We start from the raw sequence: 24,469 nt of genomic DNA, 5'->3' as shown, positions 1-24,469 counted from the left end.
CACAGGTGGGAGATCAGAAGTCCACGTAAACTTGCATTGTCAATGGCACTAAAAAGGAAGCTTTAGAATCTGGATGATGGGCAATTGCACATAAACTATGCCCAATGCTGTCCTTTGGATATAGTCAACTCAGAGTATAGCATGGCACCTCTATATACTCGCTAATAAAGTAAAGATAGATACCTACAAAAATGTCCTCTTTCCTGTGAAAGGAAAAAAAACTTCTCGGTTGAGGAACCAATAAAGAAGGGGTGCTTCTCTCATCCAAAGCTCAGTCATCACAGCCATATCCTATTCCCTGTATTGGCCAGGATTCAATCACCAATTTGTCCTTAAAGTTGACTTATAAATAAATGCTAGTTAATGTCACATTAATGTCACACCAACTTTGTTACTTTGTCAGTTGCAAAAGAAGTGTTTGTGAAGAAAAAAGCCAAATTTCAAATTTCAGGAAAAAAAATGCTGATTACTATCGATGTTGGGACTGAGTTTAACGTTCACAGCTTCGTGTACTAGCCTAACTGCATTTCCCAGCTGCGTGGTGATAGCGTCGCGATGGCCGAAATCAAATAGACTTTTCAGTATTTCAACACCCTTTCATTTCCCAATGCATTCCCCAAACTCGAGCACAAAGAAAAAACAGTACTGAATCAAATGAAGTGTGCAGGTCTAACGTTCACAGGTTGGTTGGAATCGGGAAATATGAAAATTTAGTGAAACGACATCCCACAAAACCCCGTAGTTTGCCTACTTCATGGATACAGTAAGTCTGCTTTGTGTCCTGCCTAACAGAAAGTCTCTCCACATGGTACATACACATTTACATACACAATTCGTATACATACTCATACAGGCAGATAATGTACATATTTCCATGTAATAGTTAGGAGCAGAAGTTTCACTGTGCAGTATATTGCCTGCCGATTTTATTGACTACCAGTTGTTTCTGTCGTTACTTCGATCCCAGAGTCGCATCCTATAACAATTTCTGGTGAAGCAGATTCAACATAGCAAGCTACTTTTGCCATAGCTTACGGCTAAGCTAGCAATGTTTCTCCGAGGTATAGTTTTGATATAGCTGAGCTATGTTCTTGTAGGCTAACTGGTAGTTTAGCTTGCTAGATTTTCCAAGTAACTTAGCGAACACTGATTAGCTTGAACTAATGCACTTGTTGTACGTCGCTCTGGATAAGAGCGTCTGCTAAATGCCTGTAATGTAATGTAATGTAATGTAATGTAAAGCTTTAAGTCTGAGTCTAACGTGTTAAAGCGTAACATAATTATGCTGACGCAAAGACTGCAGTCTTTGATCTTGGATAGTTGGGACTGATAAAAACACGCTTCATCTTGTCCACTTCCAGAGTTGCATGATCTTACAGCTAACAGGGGGTGTTGTCCATTGCCACAACGCTGTGACATTCAGTAACAGCTGTACATTACTATATTAATGTACATGTAAGTATTTTGTCATCAGCTACTGCCTCAGAGAAAGAATTACAATTTCTGGGTGAGTGACCAACCAGGTTAGCATAACAGTCGCAAAATTATTATATTGATAATGTGCTGAGAAGAGCATGCGCACCAGTTCCGTGCTCTTCTCAGTATTTATCAATATTATAATTTAGATTGAACAAAAAATAAATAAAAGCATTGCAAATAAAGGCATGTCAAGTGTGATATGATAGATTATCAGGAATCAGCTTCTGAAATACACTTAAACTCTTCACATAAAGCATCCATATGATGTGCTGAAAAAAATGTAGTATTTAATTTCAGTTGTCTAAGAATAAAGGAAGTTTTTGGTTCGCCCAATTTCTTCTCTAAACAGGTTTTATTGCAACACTTCGTTCGACATCATGCATTTCATCCATATTTCTATGTTGATAATCTGGTTCCTGCACTTTATCTGGCACCTGAAACAAGACCGGGCACATCCTGGTTTGAAATAAAGGTGTAAGGGGGAGATCCTTCACTGTGATAAATCGACATCACAGACAGGATTTAATATGCCGCATATTTATGAAATCTACACCGAAATGCCGTCAACAGTCGTGATTCAAGACAAGTCACACTATGTAACTCCACTGAAAGTTTTTAACAACTGTACCAGACGTTCAGCGCAGAACAAGTCGAAGAGGATGGTGAAAATATGAACGAAATTATCTGAGAATTAAACTTAAACAAGGGTTAAAGTAACTTGTCACTGACCAGCAGTACACATAATTCAAGCGTTTTCAAGCAGTGGGATTCAAAATAACGAGAAGCATGCGTTAGTTAAAAGACATGAATATAGCAGTGAATTTCTTGCACGTTCAGAAACGAAGTCATTCAGTTGAAAATTTAAGGGGCGTCCTGAGCCCACTCTTTGGCAAGAATCAGAGATAAAACATGACAAATCTTAACCATTTTTGATTTTCAAAAAGGTAAATATTATTTTGCATTCGGCTGTGTGAGGTTTAAATAATATACAATAACAACATTATTAATCAAAATAATAAAAATAATAAAAGGCACATTCTCATGCGAACTACTCGGATGAAGATACGCTTGATGCTGAACAGTTTGCATATGGACTTCTCCCTGGGTGTGCATTAATTTTGGTGTATAATTTTTCCCAAAGGAGGTACTATAATTAACGGAAACCGGTTATCTTTGCGGAGCGAATAGGGGCACCAGGTACAAGCATACTTACCTTATCAGTAAAATAAGAACTTACTTGAGAAATTAGGGAGGGCACACACGTATGTATGTATGCATATATATATATATATATATATATATAGCAGCCGTTAAAGAACCAAAAATATTAAATGTACAGACCTTGGTGAAAAGCTCTGTTCGCCTTTTCTTTTTGGGGTTTTATTGTCCAAAACCGAAACAAAACACCTAGTAAAGATTTAAATAAGCTTAAAGTAAAGCTTGTTTCATTTTTTTAAAAAGCACCATCAACAGCAGTAAACATTTATACAACAGACACAATGTAAAAAAAAAAAAAAACTTGCACTGTTGTGCAAACAGACTCGAGGGGCGGAGGGGGGGGGGGGGTGAATTTAAATTCCAAAGGGGTCTCAGAACTCGTTTCCTAGTCCCCCAGTCAGCAATGTGTTTGTGAAAATCAGTCTTTTTGTCTCATGGAAAAAAGGCTAAATCTACATCGGTGGCCCTGTCTAAGATTGCTATTCTTTGCATTTTCTATTCAAGTGAATGAGTGTGAATGAAGTGGCCGGGACCCTTTATTTGAACTACTCAATTGCATAAAGTGACGGAATTCTAATATATTTGTTTAATACTCCACGATGGGCTTTTGCTTTCCGTGGTGAGAAGCAGACAAAGCTTCAGGTTCGAGGTGCATTTTGACCAAAGAGCATATTTCATAACGTGGCCCGTGTTTGAAGTGATCTCGAGACCAGTTTACATGCAAATAGCGGAAAATAAAGAAACAGATGTGTCGCGATTGTGAATTCCAATAGTGGGGTCCTGGGCTATTGTCAAACTCTCGGCAGGCGGTCTAAAACCTCCTCTTCTTCATGCTCGAAACATATTAATTAGATAATTTGTTGTTAGTTTTAAAGAAACAAATAGATTTCGGTCTTTTACCCGGCAGCCCCGCCTCCCCCCAGTCCGCACAAAATAAAATATTACGGCCCAAGTTTTGCGAAGCTTCGAAAAGACGAAGGAATCAACAAACTTTGTTGTTCGTGGAATATTTTTTTTTTTTTTTTTTTTAACAAGATGAATGGAATTCACACCGGAAAGCACAGCCATCGATAACTTATTGTAGACATTAGTTGTGCACAGTGATGCCTGAAAACACGGATTACAATTTCGGTTATATATTCGCGCTTTCTCCTGATGAAAGTGATTTAAGGTTTGCTCGTGTAGGCTTAACATTTGCTCTGGCTGATTTGTAAATCGCAGCGCTTTTCATTTAGGTTAATATGCGAAGTTATACTAAGTACATAACACAGAAAATCTTCCATCAACAAGAGCATAGTTCTTCAGTGGAGTCTGCTGGCCCGATCGTGCGATCGTGATCGTAACGCTTGATGAATGAGTTTAGTTGTCCACACTGTGACTATAGCGTAGTAGCTCCATGCATTTTAATTAACCGCTTGATTCACTTATTTCCACCCCTCTATGTGAGTGTTCGTGCGGGATCCGGTTCCATAACACAGTCTGGAAGTCTGAATCCCATCGTCTAAGAAGTGTTAACTTAGCGCCCTTTCCTGTGCCAAGGACTAGGCCCGTGCACTTTACGGTCATATGTATTTTATTTCTAGGCACGTTACAGCACTGCAGAATGAACAAACAGTTTTAACTTGCCGCATTGTTACATTATAATGAAGCGTAATGCATAATTAGTTTATGAACCTGAATTTACATTTACCCCAGCAGGACGAAAATAAACCAATAAAAACGTAACCTCTGCATTTAGACTGGTGTTTCACTTTAAATCCAAAGCTTCTCCTATTCGATTAGCCTCAATTCCTTCACACAGAATTCTTTTTTTTTTCCAGACACCAATAAATTACTACAGTAAAACAAGTTAAACGTCCTATTGCATTAAGCCCTCCACATATGCATCACAGGGCACAATATAAAACAAGAGATTTGTTTCTAGTAAAATAAAACTGCATTACTTCATTAGAGAAAGGTAATGTAATTTAACCACTTTCAGACAGCAACAGGAAACAGCCACAATAACATACGTAACCGCCACTGCAACAGTGAGCAGCAACAGGGCCAATAATAATAATAATAATAATAATAATAATACACTGTTTAAGCTATCATGTGTATGACGCCTGCCTATTTATATGATTGCCTGATGTGTGTGCAGGTGTGTGAGTGTGTGTCTGTGTGTGTGTGCGCGCGCGTGCGTGCATGTGTGTTAAAAATCAAATGAATTAATGTTGAAATGCTAAAAGATTCGTTTTGTGAAAATTTAATCTATTCTTACAGAATACACAAAGCATATATTGGAAGTTTAGGTAACTTTTAATGAGAAAATATTTGATGACCAAGTTTATAATTTAATGCAGACACTTCGCACACTTTTTAAAAGCACGCATGCTTGCAGCAAGAACAACACAAAGTTGGGAAATAGCATGCTTTATCTATACAGAAAACGTACAAATTTACAGCATTTATTACACATGGTCACCACTGCTTTAAATTAAGTGGTTCACAGAACAACATTTCTTCTGCAAACTACAAATAATCTAAACATCTAACTAAAAAGTGCATTTTACACATTTTTAATTTTACTTATTTGCAATAATTTACATTGTTATTTCCAATGTATCGAGCACCCTTCGTACCCTTTAAATCACTATATTTCAAGTTTGAATGTTTAAAAAATGTTATATGTGATTGTTCCTTATTTTATAATCAATAACAATATATCTAATAACTAGGTATTTGGTATACCAAATGCAACGAGCATCCCAAGGGCTTTAAAAGTTTGTTAATATACCATTTTGCACAAATGCTCATTTAATTGATCAACCTTAACGAATGCTCAATAAAACATTTGTGTTTTGCAGTTCATATTTTAAATAACACAAATTCTGTGTGTTAGATTCATGTCAACAGTGAACAACAAGGGAATACATTTGTAGGTCATTAGCCTAATGAATAAACAAAGTTCATTCATATTTAAATTATTAATTATTCTCAACAATAATGACGAACGGAAATACATTCCCTTAGAACTATGATTCGATTTGCAATTGAAATGATTTTCTTCGGTTGCCCGTAAAACATCTTCAAACCATACGGGCAACAGTACAGTAAATTAATACTTGTTCACGCCAAATCCAGGAGACAGAAGAAACTGCACGCAGTAATTCAACGTGTTAGCAACCACTCCTTCAAAATGACCACACAATTTAATATACCTGCAGAACAGTAAAAACAATTAAATAACTTGTGCCTTGAAAAAACATTGTCACTATTAACTGTACTCAACCCATGTGATAAGACAACATCCAAAGCAACACACAGTTTAAAATACGTATACATAAATAAACATTACTGCAAACCACAAATCTCTTGCCTTGACGATTGTAGACGTTACTTGTTCGGTGTTAGTTTTCATGGGCGAGGATAAAAATAAAACTTTGGACTTGATAAAAACCTGGAGGCCTAATTTTCAGGTCCCGGAAACTTGCCCTTGTCAGTGCACAGCCACAGACTGCAGCGCGGAGGGGCTAGTCAACGTCTCGCTCGGGGTGGCCGGGCTGCTTTGGCTGGTAGCTGTCTGAGGAGAAGTAGGGCTGAGAGACTGAGGAGAGTTCGACAGGAAAGCCGGGATGTGTGCTGGGAGCGCCGAAAGACCTGGAACCGAGGCCGGCGTGGGCTTTATTGGCACCGGAATGGCCGGTAACGTCTGTCCACCATGGCAAAGAGACTTTATAGGCACGCCATAAGCGCTATAATCACTGCTAGCCATGGAAATGGGTGCTGCCGTGTCTATCACGCTGGTGCTATACATGTGGGGCCATGCCGTGGTTAGCTGGTTGTGCAGAGGGTAGCCGGCAGACATGGACTGCATGGTGGAAAACGCAAGCCCGCCTGGCATCTTGTATTCTCTGGCAATGATGTTCTCGATGGCAAAGGGGTGCTTGAAAGTTGACGGCTGCGACACTCCCAAGTTGTAGCTGGGCATCTGGGGAAGGTGCGTACCGGAAGCTGCCAGGGCGCTGAGCCTGAGTTTAGCTTGTTGTTGGAGGTAATGGGCAGCGTCCGAGGGCTTGCTGGGCGCCAAGTGGTCTGATGTCATCATCACCTTGAAGCGTTTGCGGCGCCGCAAGAAACTGCCATTCTCAAACATGTCCCCACAGCTGGGATGAAGCGCCCAGAAACTTCCCTTTCCAGGCTGGTCCGGTCGCCGTGGGATTTTGATAAAACAGTCGTTGAAAGAGAGGTTGTGCCGCAGAGAGTTCTGCCACCGCTGAGTGTTCTCCCTGTAATACGGAAATCTGTCCATGATAAACTTGTATATCTCGCTAAGAGGAAGCATCTTTTCCGGACAGCTCTGGATAGCCATGGCAGTGAGCGAGATGTAGGAGTACGGTGGCTTCTGGTCGCTGTAAGTGTTTCTCCCCGGTCGAGGCATCTTTGCAGAATGTTTTTCTTCTTCTTCGCAAAATGTAGAGGGGAAATTCTGGTTTCAAGGCAGCGTTCCTCCTCCAAGGGTCAGGTCTGAAAGCCTTTCACCTTTCCGAAAACTCTTTAAAAATCAGTATTCTGCGTCTTCGGTGTTAATATCTGGGCACTAGCACAATAAGCTTGGTGCATCCAAATATAATTTATTTGTAAAAATATCACAAAACCGGTTTGCCCAAGTTTAAAGTTGTTGAAAGTTCTCAGTGTAAGCAGTCGATGCACTGTTTACAGGGAAATGCGTCCACCGCTCCAAGGCTGTAGGTCTTGTAAGGCGTCCTAAGAAAACAGTCTGCTTTTTCTTAGATGAGCTGTGATCTTTACTTAAGCAAGCGGCAGTAAGCTTCTTTTTTCCCACAAGCTGAATGGAGCAGATCTCCTCTCCCTTTCTTGATAAGATGAGCTAAGTAGCTGCCTCCATGTCCTTCCTCTAACCATCTGATAGTTTTACGTGGTGACATGAGCAGAAAAGCCCCCTGTAGAGGCGCTTCATTAATGTGCCACTTCTTTGCAATCACATGACAATCGCCTTGGGAGGAGGGGGCAGAGAGAGAGGCATAATCTGGTTTCATTTACACCTATTTACATGGACACCTTGGGCCAATAGAAATCATTTCCATGTGAAGACAGAGCAAAGGGGTGAAAAGGCTCAACAACCGGAATTGAAGTGCGATGGCACCCGGTAACAGTGTGCGAAGGTATGCGCTAACCTTTCTGTGGACTTCGCAGGGTGCTTAGCCCTGCAATTCACACTTACAAATGGAGCTACTAAGCAAAGGGATGTTTGACATGGAAATTGGTTGGCACTGGTTTTCTGTTTGCTCTGTATTGTGTCACCGCAGCTTCTGTCGTTTGCTGTCATGTCAATGCTTTGTGAAAGTCAGGTTTATTTTTATTTTATTCTATTCTATCTAGCGAAGAAGCGCGCACATCGAATATCGTTATTTACAAGATTAGCAATTATGGAGTTGTACCGCAAACATATACTAAACGTCTAGTGTAAGACGAGATATTGTTTTGATGTTACAAGTAATAATATTACTATATTTATGTTCTAATGCGCATTTCAATGAGCCAAAACGTTATTTATAATGGATACGTACGTTACACATGTGTGTGAATTTTACAATGAAGTAGGGCAATAGGCTACTACATATATTAATGAATGTATATTGATGCAAATTGTGTGTACTGCCACTTTGTCATTACTAGGAAACTATTTAAATCGTACTGTCATACAAAATGGATGACTGCCCTGAGAAAATGGAAGAATATATTTTTTAACTTTCAGCACTTGCATCGACACAAATAATATTTTGCAAATTCTACAAATATAGTAAGGAATTAAGGCGAAAATGATTGTCACAGACTTTACATTTTTAACTTACACAGGACGCATTTTAGAATTTTAATCCGGCCTTTATTATTAAAATGTCTTCAGACCTGGATTGAAGCGCCTCGTTTTAAATGCATGGTCACGTTTTTCATATGAACTGAAACACTTGTAAAACCACTTCACATTTGTTGACAGGATATTCTCGAAATTTCAGTTCTATTTTTGTTGCCGTTCATTTAATTTACATCAGTGGACAATAATGAATGTTAGTTCTTTTTTAATCAATACGCGCTATTTTCTATTATCTGTCTGTTGCATCTGTCGGGGATGTTTGTAGGTTATGTGTTAAAGAGAAATGCTTCAAGATTCATCCCATTTCGACAACTCAGGTTGACACGTGTGTCAACAAACTCACAACTGGCAACAGTTTCTATATATATTGCATTACTGAAATCACTATAACAACACTCCAACAAGAAACTAAATTCATGATTCACATTGTAAGATGGCCGTGAAAATTACACGATTTAGATTATTGCGTATATGGCTACACACATTTCAGTATTTTTCTCGGGGAATAGGCGATGAACCAGCAACTGTGAAAAGAAACCTCGCATAGCCTATATCGCCACAAAAGCAAAGGAAAGCTTGACTTGAGATGAAACTTCATAAGGAAACATAGTCTTTTGTGTTTATGTAAAGCAAATTGAAAAGTGCTTCAGAAATGCAAATAAAGTCTTTAGGGTGGCGTTGTGAAAACTGTATAAAATACCCATAAGTCAATTATATGAATGTGAAAACCAAATGGAAGCCTATTTTGAGCAATGGGCATTCAATCTTTTTTTTCTAAGATCACCAAGGGCCGCCTTTCTGCTTGGCGAGTTAGCAATAAGAGAGACCACACACGCTCGCGGATTTGCTCATAATTTATGCTAATTTTCTTCCATAAATCCACAATGCACTGCATAAACATCTTGACTGATTTCTAAAATAATCGGGCACGCAAGTGAGAAGTACAATACTGCTTAAAAAATTTGTTTCAACGTGAATACTAAGATGCACACTTTTTAAAAAAAAAGGAATGAATGAGTTTTGACTTATCGTGAGGCTATGTGTGCGTGTGTGTGTGAGAGAGTGTTTGTGTCAGTCTGTGTGTGTGTGTGTGTGGGGGGGGGGGGTGACTCAAGAAGAAGAAAAAGTCTCACAGAGCTGTTAATATTTACAAAACAGAGAAAACTACCAACCAGCGTCTTATGGTTTCCTAGGCTGCCGAACAATACCAAGCACAAAAACAGCCTTTCTCGTCTTGGAAGTCAGCTCTGCGCTGTGTCTCGAGCTTGCAGCTTTCATCTCACTGATTCCCCCTGCCCCCCCATCACCCCCCCCCCCCCCCAATCTTCTTCATGAAGTACTTTTTTATTTTCTTTCTTCTGTTTGTCTATTGGCAGAAAAGGGGCACAGGATTTCAATTTTCCAGGCTTTTCATATGAAGTTTACCGAAGTGATCCGGCAGCCTCTGGGAACCGACGTCAAACACGCTGGGTCTTTTGTGAGAGTGCAAGTATTCTTCACCAAATCTGCCACTTCGGTGGTGTGAAACTACTCATCTTTCACCTCTTCCATCAGTACACTCTATCCAAAGAGGCCCGTGAATGCACAAGCATTCCCGTTGACAGGAATGTTTGCTTTAACCATAAAGTATAAAGAACAACAAACATATACAATACCTTAATTGTTATATGTAACTTGGTTCATCTTAACCATGTTGTCAAAGTACATTTTGCCAATAGGAAATAGATGAGGTTTATGTAAATGCATGCTCGTTATTATGGATGATACCATAGTAATTACAAATATAATAAGGCTGTCATAAATGTGATTTTTGAAAATTAATATAGGCACTTGTTGATAATTGCACCCATTAATCAATCCACTTAAGTGAATTAAGTGTAAAGTAACTGGATTGTATCAATAACTTTAATTAAGAAAGTCGATCTTTGGTTTAAACACCATTTCACTCACCATTTCCAGACCACAACAAACTTTATTCTCAACATTATACAAGTTCAAATAGTAAACCACTAAGCACCGGGGCCTGGAAATCAAATTAGGCTTATTATCAGTTTAACTATCATCATTACTCCTTAACCCACAATTCACTGATCCATATAATAGGTTAACACACGTTAAAAGAATACAATACCAATAATAATATATTTAAGAACGTATATCAACATAGCCAACCGAGAATATTATTTCAGTGTGTTATACCACGGATAGCATTACATGTCCCTGGTCTTGAGGCAAAACGAGACTATTTTCTCGTCTATGCTATTTAATATACCAGGGATTAGGTTTTTTTACACCGCGGTCTGCAGCCGTGAAAATCATTTACGTTATATATACTATCGCAATATTGTGCAATATTGCGAAATCTCATAGTACAATCGTCTGTTTCTTTTCTTCGTGACCCATGGACACCAGCGAACGGGTGAATCAACCCGGGATGTTTTCACAGTTAATTAAACGCACAATAGCACAGTATCAACCTGAGCCTACGGACCACCCAACACATTTCACTTTTTGGAATTTTGGGATAAGGTGTCTGCGCAGCTGTCATGCAAATCAGTTCGTCCTTAACTTAACGGTTAACCAATTGAGATGGGGAGAGCTGTGCGTATTTGCTCATTGAAGTTTTTCCTTACTTTTCTCCGCTTCCACGCCGAGCCATGGCTATTGTCTTGCCCGAATGGCACACTGAAAATGCCACCGTGATTCTGAATAGATTAACTCGCCTTTCTCCCAGCTCCTAAAGTCTTGTGTTCAGCCAGCAGTAGATCAACTGTATAATGTGTGCACTGTTTGGTCATTTGTACAAGCGGAACAAAGGTTGGGCTAAGCCAAATTGCATTGCACTTGTGAACCGAGCTCCAATCTGAAGTATCTTTTACAGCGGGGGGACTGAGAACAATTTTGTGTGTGCCTAAAAAAAGGGGAAACAAAGGCACTTTCTGAAGCAGCCTTAAGTAAAGTAGTGAGGCGTGACATTCCCAGGGTGACGCGTCACAAAGACTGAGGTCACAGGGATGAAAAAGAATCAAACAGGCACTTTCACACGTCTGCCCTCAACTGCTCCACCGCTACACAATAAGAAACAAATGTTGTCTAAAAAAGAGGATCGCTTCCATTCATTCTAAAGCAGCAAATGATAGCTAAACAACATTGTCAAAACTGAATCAAGTTGGCATAGGCTGCCACCCAGACCCTCAGGGATCATAAGGTGCCAGAAACTAAATGTTGGAATGTCATTACGTAGTGACTACGGCTTAGACGACCAGATGCCAAAATATGAATGAAATAATATGAAAATAGTTCCAGCTGCACAAAATACAGTCGTTTACTTATCTTCTGAATACCAAAAATAATGTGAGGCTCCACATTATAAACTTCCACTTCAGTGAATATCAGGCGTGCAATATAAATGCAAATATATTCCGGTGATAAACCTGAATCAACATGTGTTGGTTGTTGGTCACCAGCACTGACTCCAATGAATACGCGCGTTACAAACAATGTGCATTATTACAAACAAATAATGCACATTGAATAAATGCTGACAAATTGACAAATGGCAGCTACTCAATTAGCATAACAATAACAGACAATATCAACAGCAAAAACAACTACAACAATAATAATAATAATAATAATTTTAAAAAAAGATTTAGGATACTAAAAAGGTTACTGTGAATCCGCATGAGGGCTACTGCCTAAAATTCGCCACCCAAAGAAAAAAGGAATCAACGAAAGAACCAGTGCCAGATTCGACAAGTCACAGATTTTATTAAATGTGTGCTTCAACCTTAAGCCTCAAACCTATAAACTGTGTATCTGAGAAACGTCTCACAGAGGTATGTAAAAACATGCACACACAATGGTGCTTCTACATGGTGCTGCAACTTGCCGATGCTATACAAATTAGCTATCACATGAAACATTCTCATGGCATTAAAAGGGGTAAAATGTTAAAAAATTATATACCATGCATAAAATATTGCGATATATATCAAAATATTTAAAGTACTATTTTACGAAAAAGATTTCGTTTTTTTTACTATTTTACTAAATAGTCAAAAGACTGATATATTTTACAGATTTAAGGAAGGCGATACATAAGTTGAGTGAAAATTCAGTGTTAAAAAAAAGTTCAATATACAACCAATACATAAGCCGTGAAATGCTCGTGCCGGAGAACTACTCTCGTGCTGTTTCAAGCAGCGTATCCACACCTATTTAGGTTACCTGTAGAAGTGAGCAACAGTATTCAACCCGCGTGCGTAAACACCGCGTTCCTCTCTGTCGCTGGCCCGTGACCTCGCGTGGAGTGCTCTGCTGTGTTCTTTCAATCTGTTGATGACACCTTGTTATTGAGCCCTGAGCCCCGCTGTGCTAGCAGTAAACTGAATGTGTATTTCACCGCATTATTAGTTCGCCGTATCTTCAGGCAATGTAGATTTTTTAAAGAACTAATGAATAAACAAATTGCAACTGCTGGCGGTGTAATTTACATTGTTAATGCAAACATTTGTATAAATACGCAATTAAAACCTTTAAAAAAACTCTACCAAGACTTTTTAAAACCACAATAAACATAACGTGGTATTACAAAATTTACACGACCAAGGTAAAGGACAAGCATGGATAGTATTATTATTATTATTGTTATTATTATTATTGTTGTTGTTATTATTATTGTTGTTGTTGTTGTTGTTACCTCCACTAGGAGTGTATTAGTTGTTGCAGCAGCTGTAATATAAATATAATTTCAACATCTTCGTCGATATTTAAAAATAAAAAAGGGATAAAACCTCCTTTAATTAGTTTGATTACTTAACAGACTGCTGGGGGGGAGGGGGGGTCCCGCAAAAGATCGCATTTTAACTATATGATTAGAATACTCGTCTTCGTCCTGATTAAACTGATTTAACAGCGCGTTTCCGGGTCTGAAGCGGCAGAAGCGGAGGCTCCTCTCATTCAGAAAGATCACATCCAGGTATTTTCTTACATGTTCGCACGTGACTCATCTCGCAGTGCTGAATCAGGCCAACATTATTCTAATGAAGTCTGTGGCGGTTTCGTCTCCTCGGAGATCAGTTCGGCAGTGCAATTAGGGAACGTATTGGTGATAACGCATATGAATATTCAGGAGAGTGTCAATTAATTAGCAGACAGAGAGATCTCATTACGGTGCTTAAAGCCCTTTTAGTGCTTTGCAGAATTAAAGGGGGAGGGAGGGCTTTCGCCACTGTATCTGACTTAGTGAACATTTTACAATATTGTCATTAAACGTCATTACACAGGCTCACACTGTAGCATTAGTTATTCTCCTTAGTTCCAGCATAATAAGAAGGGCATGTAAAATGTTTCCAACTCTTTCATCATCGCCATAACCGAAATAAACGGTTACGTACAGTATTTGGGATTAATGTCTCCCATTATTCATTTTATAAGTAAATTCGACAGCGAACAAAAAAAGATTTAGTAAGAACAAACGAAAATGCAATAATACTTTAATATAATAATAATACTAAAAGTGATAACAAAGGCCGCCGTGTGAGTGTCACGAGCCAACTACAAGTTATCACATTATTATAATACGCTTTATATATGACTGGTGCTACATGCTGCAATGTGTAATTTTACACTGTCTGCAAGTCTACCTCGGACAAAGATTAAATTACCCTTTTCAAAAAAGGTTATTAAGATAAACATTACATTTTCTATCACAAAGGGAGGCTACTGGATAGACCCAGAATGAATATGCATGTAAAATTAATTAAATGCTTCTCAGTGACATCAAAATAAGTACCTGGGAACGAAAAGCCTTCTGGGCATTTCTAACATATGCTGGAATTACAGTTAATTGACTGATCACATAAATTAGGCACTCATTTCTACAATACATCAACTGGAAAAGATATCTCAATCGAGCATAAACCAGTGCGGCGAATAAAAGGGGTATATTCTCCAAGTTTGTCCTGTCTGAAGAAACTGACTTCGTGTCTAAGGCTGGAAAATGTTCAGCCACAGATAAACATGAGCCGCACAAGACACTAACAGCGCAAGATTTTTCACTGCTAATCCCGAGGCGATAATTAAGGCGGAGAAGGAGTTCATTAAAATCAATTAGAGAGTGCAAGATTGATCAGTTTTTTTCGCGTCAAAATACGCGTTCGTTTCCACTGATCCCACAAACGATTAAGCAGCAAATGTGAGAAGAATGCTCTTTATTTTCAGCTTTGTCTTGTGTTTCTCAACATTTTTCTCCCCTCATTATATCTCGATTAACTGGGTCTTTGAAGACTACGTGTGACTATAATTAGTATTAATGTCTCTTACAGCCGGGCGCGAGGACGAACAACGATAATCAACTTAAAAGGCGTCTTCCATCGGTTGCCCTATGGCACCCGAAGAATCTGGTGCGACTTTCAGTAGTGGTGCAATAACAAGGCCAGTCAGAAGATTATATTATAACAGTTTTCAAATGGGGCCGTATCCACTCAGACAAGCAAGCCTAACTGGCTTTGTATGTCTCGCAGCTGTTCTAGGCGCTTGAGGGACACGCTGACAGTCAGATAATTGTCAGCTCTACTAAAACGGACGGTTTGTTTACATTAAAGCACGACTGAGAGTAAATAAAGAAGGTGCCGCTCTTCGCTAAAACTCTGCAACTTCTCAAAGAAAATTACGAGGCTCTACATATTTACTGTAGGCTATGCGCTGAAATGTAAATCGACCCATTTACTCAGAATCGAGACCTAACCGACAGTGCCGAGTTCATTTAGGTAGCCGCCGGTAATCACACCTCCCCCTAAAAGCCACCTCTGACTGTTTTTTTTTTTTTTTTTGGTCCTACCTAGAAATACAATAATAATATGGTTTTATCATCGAATCAGTGCGCAAGAAAATGACACTAGATGAGGCGCAGTTACCTTAATTGGCCATCAGGTGGTGACAGGAACTAAAGATAATTATTTTTAAACCTTGAAAGTGGCACTAAATTTATATAGGTTTTGGAAATAAGAGCATGCGGATGCAGTTGGTGCAAACAGTTCACTAATCGCTGACAAGTTTTTTTTTTTTTCAAAACTTTAAATTAAATTCCATAACTTGTTCACGGTGAATGCTGGAAAATATGGCCTTTACGAGACACAAAAACGTTCGTTTTACAAAATAAACAAGATCAAACGGCGCACTGAAAACAAGTTAAAAATTTTATCCGACATAAGATGCGTGGAGTTTAAATGTGTTGCGCGGTCAAAAGCAGGTCACTTTGTACACTTCACCTGACACGCGGAAGTTACAAAAAGCGCATAGTGCCGAATAAAAGTGATAGGAATTAGTTTTCATATTTCGGTTGCCGAATGCGTTGGATTTTTCTTCGTATAAAAAAAAAATCATATGCAACCGTACATAGGAACCTCCCCACATTATTTAAATAATTATCGTTAAAAAACTATTCCTTCCATCATATCAAGTATGCGAACGTAATCCCCTTAAAACAGGGATCGATAATAAATGTTAATTACAAAGATTTTATTAAGGTGTGTTTATTTCATGAAGTACACAGTGCTTAAGAGCTTAATTTCGCAAGTGATGAAGGCTTCTGTTTAATTTGTGTGAACGAGACAAAAACAGCGGTCGAAGTAGGAGTAGGCTATAAAACTTGCTTTCTTGCTAACAGTTGCATAGAAAATTCAGCATTCAGCATTTGTCCTTTCAGCGCCGACCTGACACTTGACGAGAGGCGCTATGTTAAATCATATTTATATCCTCCTTCTCATAAATTACGATTTCTACGACAAAATTAAAAATAAAATCCAAATGTAAAAAAATAAAGAATAATAAAAGATAAAAATCTGACTAAGCCCAATGAATTGAATAAATAGCCTATTATTCTTCTCATTTGTGGCTGTTCTACGAGTAAAGCCAAACCCAAGGTTTGATTGAATGCACTTACAATTCGTCTAAAACAATTTTTATAGACATTCAAATTATGGAGAATACAAATCTAATTTTTCAGAGAACAGTCTTGATGGGCTAATAGCCCATCAATAAGGTAAAGCTATCGACGGTTAGAAACTCAGGCTGCAAGATCTAAGTTTTTACAAGAGTGATGGTGTTCGTGGCACTCACAAACGATGAAAGCTCAGCTAATCCAATATTCTTATTTCCTCATTTCCGATCTGGAATTTAAGTGTAATCTATTCATGTACTGACAACAACACTTTCAAAGGCATTTTGCGTTGTCCATAAAATTATGTCAAGTTTGGAAGGAATGAATGAATGAATGAATGAACGAAAAATCACAATAGTACATACATATGTGTTACAAAATATATGACCCTCCCCCACCCACCCACTGCCCCATGCTCCAAGTATAACATAAATACAAACACCAGTTCCTTCAAGTTAAATATAGCAAGACAAATCAGCACAATGGGCCGCTTAAAATGTGACTGTATGGATACTGTCTATCTGGTCAAAAAACACTTAACAGTTCTGCCAGTCCTCACACTTCAAATCAATACTGTGAAACACAGGGGACATTGTACTGCTGTTCATTAAAGAAGACATAGCAAACACAACGAGACTTTCCTAGCCTGTCTAGTGACAGTCCTCGTGTCACTAGAGTCCTCTCGAGCTTGTGCATGAACACGAGTCAGGAAAGTCTCCCAAGCCCTAAAATGCCCTTCTCATAAATCCACTTGTGTCCATTAGTCACATCTGGTGTCTCCCTGGCACGCAGAGATACACACTCCCTCACAGCTGGCTGGCAGGCAAATTGAAGATGAATCACACCCAACTTTCTAGATTGAGAATGCATGGCAATGACAGCGAAGGGGGTCAGGGGTGGGGGGTGGGGGTAGTCTAGGAAGCCATCAATAAGAGTGGGGGGCCACTGGGCTCTGAGCAGTTCATTGAATCCATACGAGGAGGAACAGCTGGAGACAGGAGCATGCTGCCTGGGGCCGATGTTTGTGTCACCAGCCGTGACCGGGGCTCGCTGACCCCTGCATAATTCATCGGCGACGAGGAAATGTAACACGTTCTCCGAGCGGCGCGTGATGGATGGCGCTGCCGGAAACTGATCGTCTCGTAAAACGGCGGCGACTTTTCGCGCCGCCTGACGGATGCGAACGGGGAGAGTGGTCAATAAATACCGCGGTTTCTCCGGGAAAAAGAGACAGTGGCGGCTCGGAAGGCGACCGCCGCGTCTCCAGAGGGACGGAACGGCAGCAGAAGAGCCGCACGGGTGCGAATCAAACGCCAACCCAAGTGTCCTCGGCGCACCGCGCTCTTTCTTGAAAACAACAAATAAAATAATTTTTTAAAACCTACTATTTTTTTTTTGCTTTGAGAGTTGCTGGACTGACTTGGTCCATGTGTGCTCATATACCTGTCCACCGCACACTGCCCTCTTAGTTTCATCCGGTCTTTACGAGACATGGGAACATTTCCCAGAAGAACGTAGAAATTAAACAGTGAAAAATCATATTAAATCATGTACCGTGAGAGTGAATCACAATACAACTATTAGTTGCATCACAGTACATTTCCTAAACAGATATAAATAAAAAATATAAACCCAAGGGACAACAGATAACTCTAGGTACAATACACTGGTCAAGGGATGTATTGCGGAAGAGCAGGATTACAGTGGATTATTCTGAAAAGAATGTTAGCTGCATTAATGTGTATTGCCTGACACGTGTAGGACTGTCGTTCTCATAAGCGAAATGGGGAGCTCCTATACAGAACGGCTAGCGCAGGCTCAAGCGTCAGAGGTAGACCAGCTCCAGCCTCCAGCTGAGCTCAGGGGGGGCCGGTTTACGGAGCTATGGTAGAGGGTCGGGGGAGGGGTGGGCCGGGGCATTGATCGGAGCATGCCAAAAATAATCTCCCCGGTTAAGTGTGGGAAAATGCTCGGGCTACCGGCAAGCGCTCGGGAGCGACAGGTCAGGGCAGAGGGAGCAAATTAAAGGGACCGTGGTGCGCCGGGCCTGGGGGTCAGAGGTCAAAAGTGTGTGCTTAACCCCCCGGCCCCTTGCCTTGGTGTTTGCTTGTCCGGCTTCTTTACGGTGTGTACCTTGCATGACAGAGGGATTAAGACGTCATATTGTTTTATCTCCCGCGGGCCACCGGGTGAAGTCCAGGAGACGTCATAAAATATGTTTTGTTCCGCGTGCTGGGGGGGGGAGAAGCCAGGAACAAATTGACTGGTCACTGTTGGTTTTTTTCCAGCAGGGTTTTTTATTGATAATAAAAAGAGGATTGAGTGTTGTTTGGCAGAGGGGGGCCAGAGTTGAGAAGCAGTTTGCCAAGAAAGATTATACCACAAGCAGTGTCTCAGACATTACACACATACACAATAATGTTTGACTGTTTTTTCATAAAGTACAACAAACTCTACTTCATAAATAATTGCCTGATAAACTTAGAAAAGGCACTAGATGCCTTGACTTAAAGGTATAACAACAGAATCATAACATGCCGATGGATACTTTGGCCAACATAGAGCATAAGGCTTTTAAATTTGTTTGCTGACAGATCACAGAAGGGAAGAAGCATTTGGATAAAAGCGCTATATAAAAAAAAATGCAGTCCAAGCAGTTGTATACTTTGGTTGCGCATGCGCTACTTCTAGTCCTATGGATGGAACACAGGAAGGATATGGGCTATCATTATATGTGCTCACATTAGGATACCACACGTGTAACCTTGATCTGCAGGTTTTAGCTCAAGGCCACTGCGCAGTTGCTACATGTTTGAGAAGACGAAGTGATTACGGTCCAGGACAGAAAAATGCAAACTCTCTCATTACCAGTGCTTTCCTTTCAGGGCAGTTTTTAGGGGAAGACGTCTATCTAATGAACATGCTCTTAATACGAGCCTAAGTAGTTGGGAGGCATGTCCTTAAAAGGGCGGCAATGTTCCGCTAGGACACGGTAATGAACAGAAGGCGCTTAACCAACTGGGAGCAGGGGGGAGCGGCTTTCTCCCCGCCTTTCATCCCAATGCATTTGGGAAATGGCCGGTCTCCCAGGACCAAGCCAGCAGCAGCTCACTCCAGGGAGCAGGACAGACCTTGACAAAAAAAAAAACTACACTATATAACTGTATGGGAGATTGGAGTTTAACTTTGAAATAAAGAAATGACAAATATATTAACTGGGGGGAAAACATATGCACCGAGAAAGCAAGTGATGCCAAAAACAGTGCAAATGAATGAGATGAGTCATGTCAGAGGGCTATAGCCGACATCCTATAAAGGCTAGAGACCGTTTTGAGAGTTTAGGGTACAAACTGAAAGGAGGAGAGCAGATTTTTGACAGGAGAGCACTTTCTGTGGGACGGTTTGAACAACGGTACCACTTGTTCCTCGTCTACTCTGCCTGCCCTATTATTAGCAATGAAAAAAATATAGGATTCAAGACCCAAAAAGGCTGTAAACAACACACCTGTTTCCCAAATAAACATCTATCCTCTGCAGATCCAAGAGCATAGAGACTCACACACACACATGCATATATAATAATAACTTTATATACATATATGTATATTAAAAAGCAGTCCTGTCCGTGCACTGGCGCTGGGGCTGGTTGAATAAGCGCAAACTGAAGGAGTGACTCTGAAGGAACCGCGATTTCCGCATCTGCCACCAATTTTCAAATACTGTAATTGGGCGTGATTTACATTGTTTTGAATTAACTGAAATTTCCCGTTGCTGAGCACAAATACGCGCTTCGAGATAAATCATCTAGGCCTTAATAGGGCCGCGCTAGCAAGTGAGAGAGCGCGTCAGGATTTACAGTGCTCTTGGGGAGCTGACCACCGTGTTGTGCCTCCTGCCGTCAGGTAATATGCATGACACATTTCCAGGCACTAATTCATTTCTTTAATAATAAGACCGCGCTAACCTAAGCGGGAAACGGGGCGCCGTAAGAGGATCATAAAGGTCTTATTAATCCATAGCTAATCAAAGGGCAGAAGAAACCGCATCGCCCGCCGCATTTTGTCATATCAATTATGACAAGACCGGAATATTTTGGTTTATCTGAAATAATGGTGAGACTGACGACTTCGGAACACAGCATTGACACTGCCTAATTATTCTGGCGCAGTGCTGTTGCGCCCCTCGGTTGCCGAGAGCAAGCAGCTCCTTGACTGACACCGAGTGCATACATTTTTTAGAGGAAACATAATGGTTTCTGAAAATTGTTGATCAAGTGCTCTCCATCCATTTCCGTACTTGTAAACAAGCTGACCGTGAGAATCTGGGCTGCGGGGGAAATTGTAAAACTGAGCATGTGGAACCGTCTTCCCATCAGTTTTATACGTCAGCTTCTGATAATTACATTTGCTGTGGACTGCTGTGACATTAGCCACAGCATGTGCGTAATAGTAAAGTCAGTGTGATTAAAACGGAAACAGGTGAACTTAACAGCAAATGGGGTAATATTTAGCATGAGTGCCATCATCCAATATGCAAATAAATTGAGTTCCCTTTGTTCCGCAGGCTTTGTGACATTAATCTACGATCATGACACATATATGAGTTTCGTAATATCTACATTGCATGTAGCCTACATCTTCAACATTCTCTCCACATTATTTCAGTAATTGTGTGATTTTCTAACCATTTTAATGCACGTCCTGTAAGTCACTAAAGCAAAATAAATAATGATAAAAATGAATTGAAAAAAAAAAAACTGATGTTGTTCTCTCATCTTTTATCTTAAAAATAAAAACACTTCCTTTTTCATTTCTTGTTGTTCTGTTTCAGATGAGTCAGCAGTGAAGCCAAGAGGCAGCGTTTTCCAGCCAAATGGCATAAAATTAGTGGTGCTAATATTCAGTTCTTGGACATAAGTCTTAGTGGGGAGAACACACTACAAGTGTGCTGGTGGACAAGTCAGTGTGTAGTCTTCTCTTTTAAACCCAGTACATTCAATTCTCCAGTATGGTGATGGGAACAATTATCTGTAGGAAACATTGGGTCAGATTTAACTAAATGCACTTAAACTGCAATTGAATCAAACTCTTCAGATTCATTTGGCGGCATATCATAATATTCAGCTCTGCTCGCTGTACTAAAGCATGGCAACCGGAAGTAAGACAATGCTGCCAAACGACTAGCATTACTGCTTGAGATTCATTGGCCAGGCCACTTTTAAAACACCTGCCTTTTCATGCTTAAAGCTACATCTAAAAGCGTGCTAAATTCAGTTCAATGTTCCATGACGCACAGAAGGACAGTAAACCCTGTGAGAACAGATCTGCTAATTCAAGATGATTCTTTTCCATCCTGGTAATCTATATAAGAATATGAAGTTCATACATTTTGTTTCATTGGTTTTATTTGCTTAAAGTAAATTTTTCACGTTAAGGTCAACGCTTGTGTTTGTTACAAATAGTGGCTGAAGTTTTAATCTTTAACACACAAAAGGTTTGCATTTGGATTCCATTACTTGTATAGTTTTATGAAGTTTCATTAAACTTCATTGCACACATTTTCCCTATTGCATTAGCCAAATTCCCAAACTGGCTATCTGTTCACCTCACACCCATTTTATCTGCTACTCTGTTTTCCCCAGGCGCAGTATGAGACAGAAATGACCATTCCTGGTTACATTACAAGAGAGAAGAGAGACGTGATTGCACTGGCATGCATTCTGAAAGTTTGTTCTACAAACAGTTCTTAGTATATTGCAATGACAAATATAATGAGGGAGGCCTCTTTTCATATGGTTTCCTATAGTCAAGTAATGTAAAAACAGATCTCCCTTTCTGCATACTCTATACATAGATTACACTATATATGCACACATGCTGCATATACAGTACATACATATAGTGTATATGTAGATAGGCATATTGATCATACATATGTTGGAAAATCTTTAAATTTGTTGTCTGAGTTTCATAACAGACTGGTGGCAGCATGATTAAGCTGTCAGATGTGCCACCTTGTACATAAACCTTATAAATAATACAGCGAGTCTGCTGTTGAGCTGAATCCAGTCCAGCATCTGCCTGAACCTGCTGTACCGAAGGCAAGTAGCCCTCCTCAGGGACAGCCAGGGGGGGTGGGGGGATTTAGACACTGGAACTCCTCCAAAAAGTCTTCACCCAAACATGGCAGGCACATTTCTGGGGTTTACTTAAAGAGCAAGCGACGCATGCTCAATTGTGTTTGCTTTAAGTGTATGTGTGTGCATTTGTGAGTGTCTGCATTTCTGCGTGTATGTGCCTGTGGGTGCGTGTTCTTGCAGAGGTGTATGTGTGCAGTTGCATACGCGTATGTATGCGTGTGTGTGACTGTGTATGCGCCTGTGGGTGCGTGTATGTGTGCAGTTGCATACGCGTACATGTGTGTGACTGTGTGCGCGCATGTGTGTGTGTGTGTGTCTGTGTGCAGTTGCATACGCATGTGTATGTGTCTCTTCCTCCATTATGCACATGTCCTCCACTCCATGAGTGGTTGCAGTAGGTGGCCCCTGTAAGTGGGCTTGATGTGGGTTGAGGATGAATGCTGTTGAGGCACTCCTGTTTGTCTTTTGTTCTCATGATTCTACCCCATACAGGCCACCCGGATGCCAAAAACACTAGTCACCACTGAGGACAGAGTACAGCAAACCGCCCGGAAAGGACAGAGCAACCAGACCACACTGCTGCTTATGACACCGGCAGACAGCACCTCGCCAGTGGCTGTTTATTTCTGCGTCTGTATTAAGAGCTACTCATACGCTCTCTCATGCTGAGTAATGTGTAGTTATGGACAGCCATTAATACTTTAATGTGCATGCGACTCGCCTCCTTTCCACACAGCTTGCACCACTCCTGCCACTTGTCGAGCAGGCTACACCAAACTACAGTTACGCTTGTACTTATGTACCTGTATAAGAAGCATTCTACATATAAACTAGTTACACATAATGGATAACTGGTCAAGAAATACTTGTTTGAGGTCATTACAGCCTTTCTAGGTTTGGGATTTCAACCTGCGTCCTTCTGGTTATAAGTCAAGTTTCTAAAATTCCACACCACACCACACCGATGTCCACTCACTAGCTGCCCACTGCCACCCATTTTATAATTGAGTGCATTTATCTTTTTAATTCAAGATAGATGGGTAAGCCCAAGCACTAGTAAGGTATCCACTGCTGCAGTGCCCAACAGCTGCATGGGTGCGACTGCAGGCACAAGGACCTACAAAACAGCTCCACATAAATGACAATGACGCTGATCTACAGCTTGGGAAAGACTGCTCTTAAAGGTTAAACGGCCTCAGTATTTGCTGTATGCGTGCAACGCAATTACAGCTTACAGTTCCACAGCTCCACCTTGCTTTTCCACACCACAGTGACTCACAGCCCAGCCCCTTCCCGCTGCCGACATGCCCAACACATTTAAACGTAAAGAGCTTATGCTCCAGCACTCAATGGGCTAAAGGGAAGTGGGGCAGCACTGATTCACTAGCACCAAAGATAGGAAAAAATTAAAAGACCCGATAAAAATTGTTACAATTAATTTATCCCTGACATTAAAAAAACCCATGCGACTTTCACCCCTTTGGACTAATAACAGTTTCCTGAGTCAACAGGGGCTTTCGCAGCGAGAGCGACACGCGTAGCCTTTCAGTTGTGTTAGCGTCCGCGCGCACTCCCCTTCTTTTGCTCATTCAGTCCCGTGCTGATGTAAAGATCACAAGACATTCATTACAATTGCACTAATATGTTCAATGTCATTTGAAGAAAGAAAAAAAAACTGAGAAGGCTAAATGGAAAAGCCAGACTTGTGTGTGTACTAAATGGATCAGCAAGGGTCCATTGAGAACGTAAACTGTGCGTAAGTGCAGTCTTGTTCACCCCTGGTCCTCAGGGTGCTCTGTGTCTCCTGGCT

General features: G+C 40.5%; 1 protein-coding gene across 8 annotated transcripts in view; it reads right to left on the bottom strand.

Annotated features, from left to right (window-relative positions):
• The window catches only part of foxb1a (forkhead box B1a), a 181,008-nt gene that overhangs the window by 106,721 nt on the left and 49,818 nt on the right, over window positions 1-24,469 (bottom strand). For 2 of the 8 annotated variants that reach the window (XM_064312182.1, XM_064312183.1), the window contains exon 4: window positions 4,980-7,696. The exons of the other annotated variants lie outside the window; for them this stretch is intronic. In XM_064312182.1, coding sequence (XP_064168252.1) covers window positions 6,179-7,120 — 942 coding nt within the window. In that variant the 5' untranslated portion in view covers window positions 7,121-7,696 and the 3' untranslated portion in view covers window positions 4,980-6,178. Of the gene's footprint in view, window positions 1-4,979; window positions 7,697-24,469 lie in introns of those variants that run through there. 8 annotated transcript variants of the gene reach the window in all.

Source organism: Anguilla rostrata, chromosome 16 (genome assembly GCF_018555375.3).
Source record: "Anguilla rostrata isolate EN2019 chromosome 16, ASM1855537v3, whole genome shotgun sequence".
Taxonomy (NCBI): Eukaryota; Metazoa; Chordata; class Actinopteri; order Anguilliformes; family Anguillidae; genus Anguilla; species Anguilla rostrata.
The sequence above is the reverse complement of the archived record's forward strand: the minus strand, read 5'-3'. Positions and strand labels throughout refer to the sequence as shown.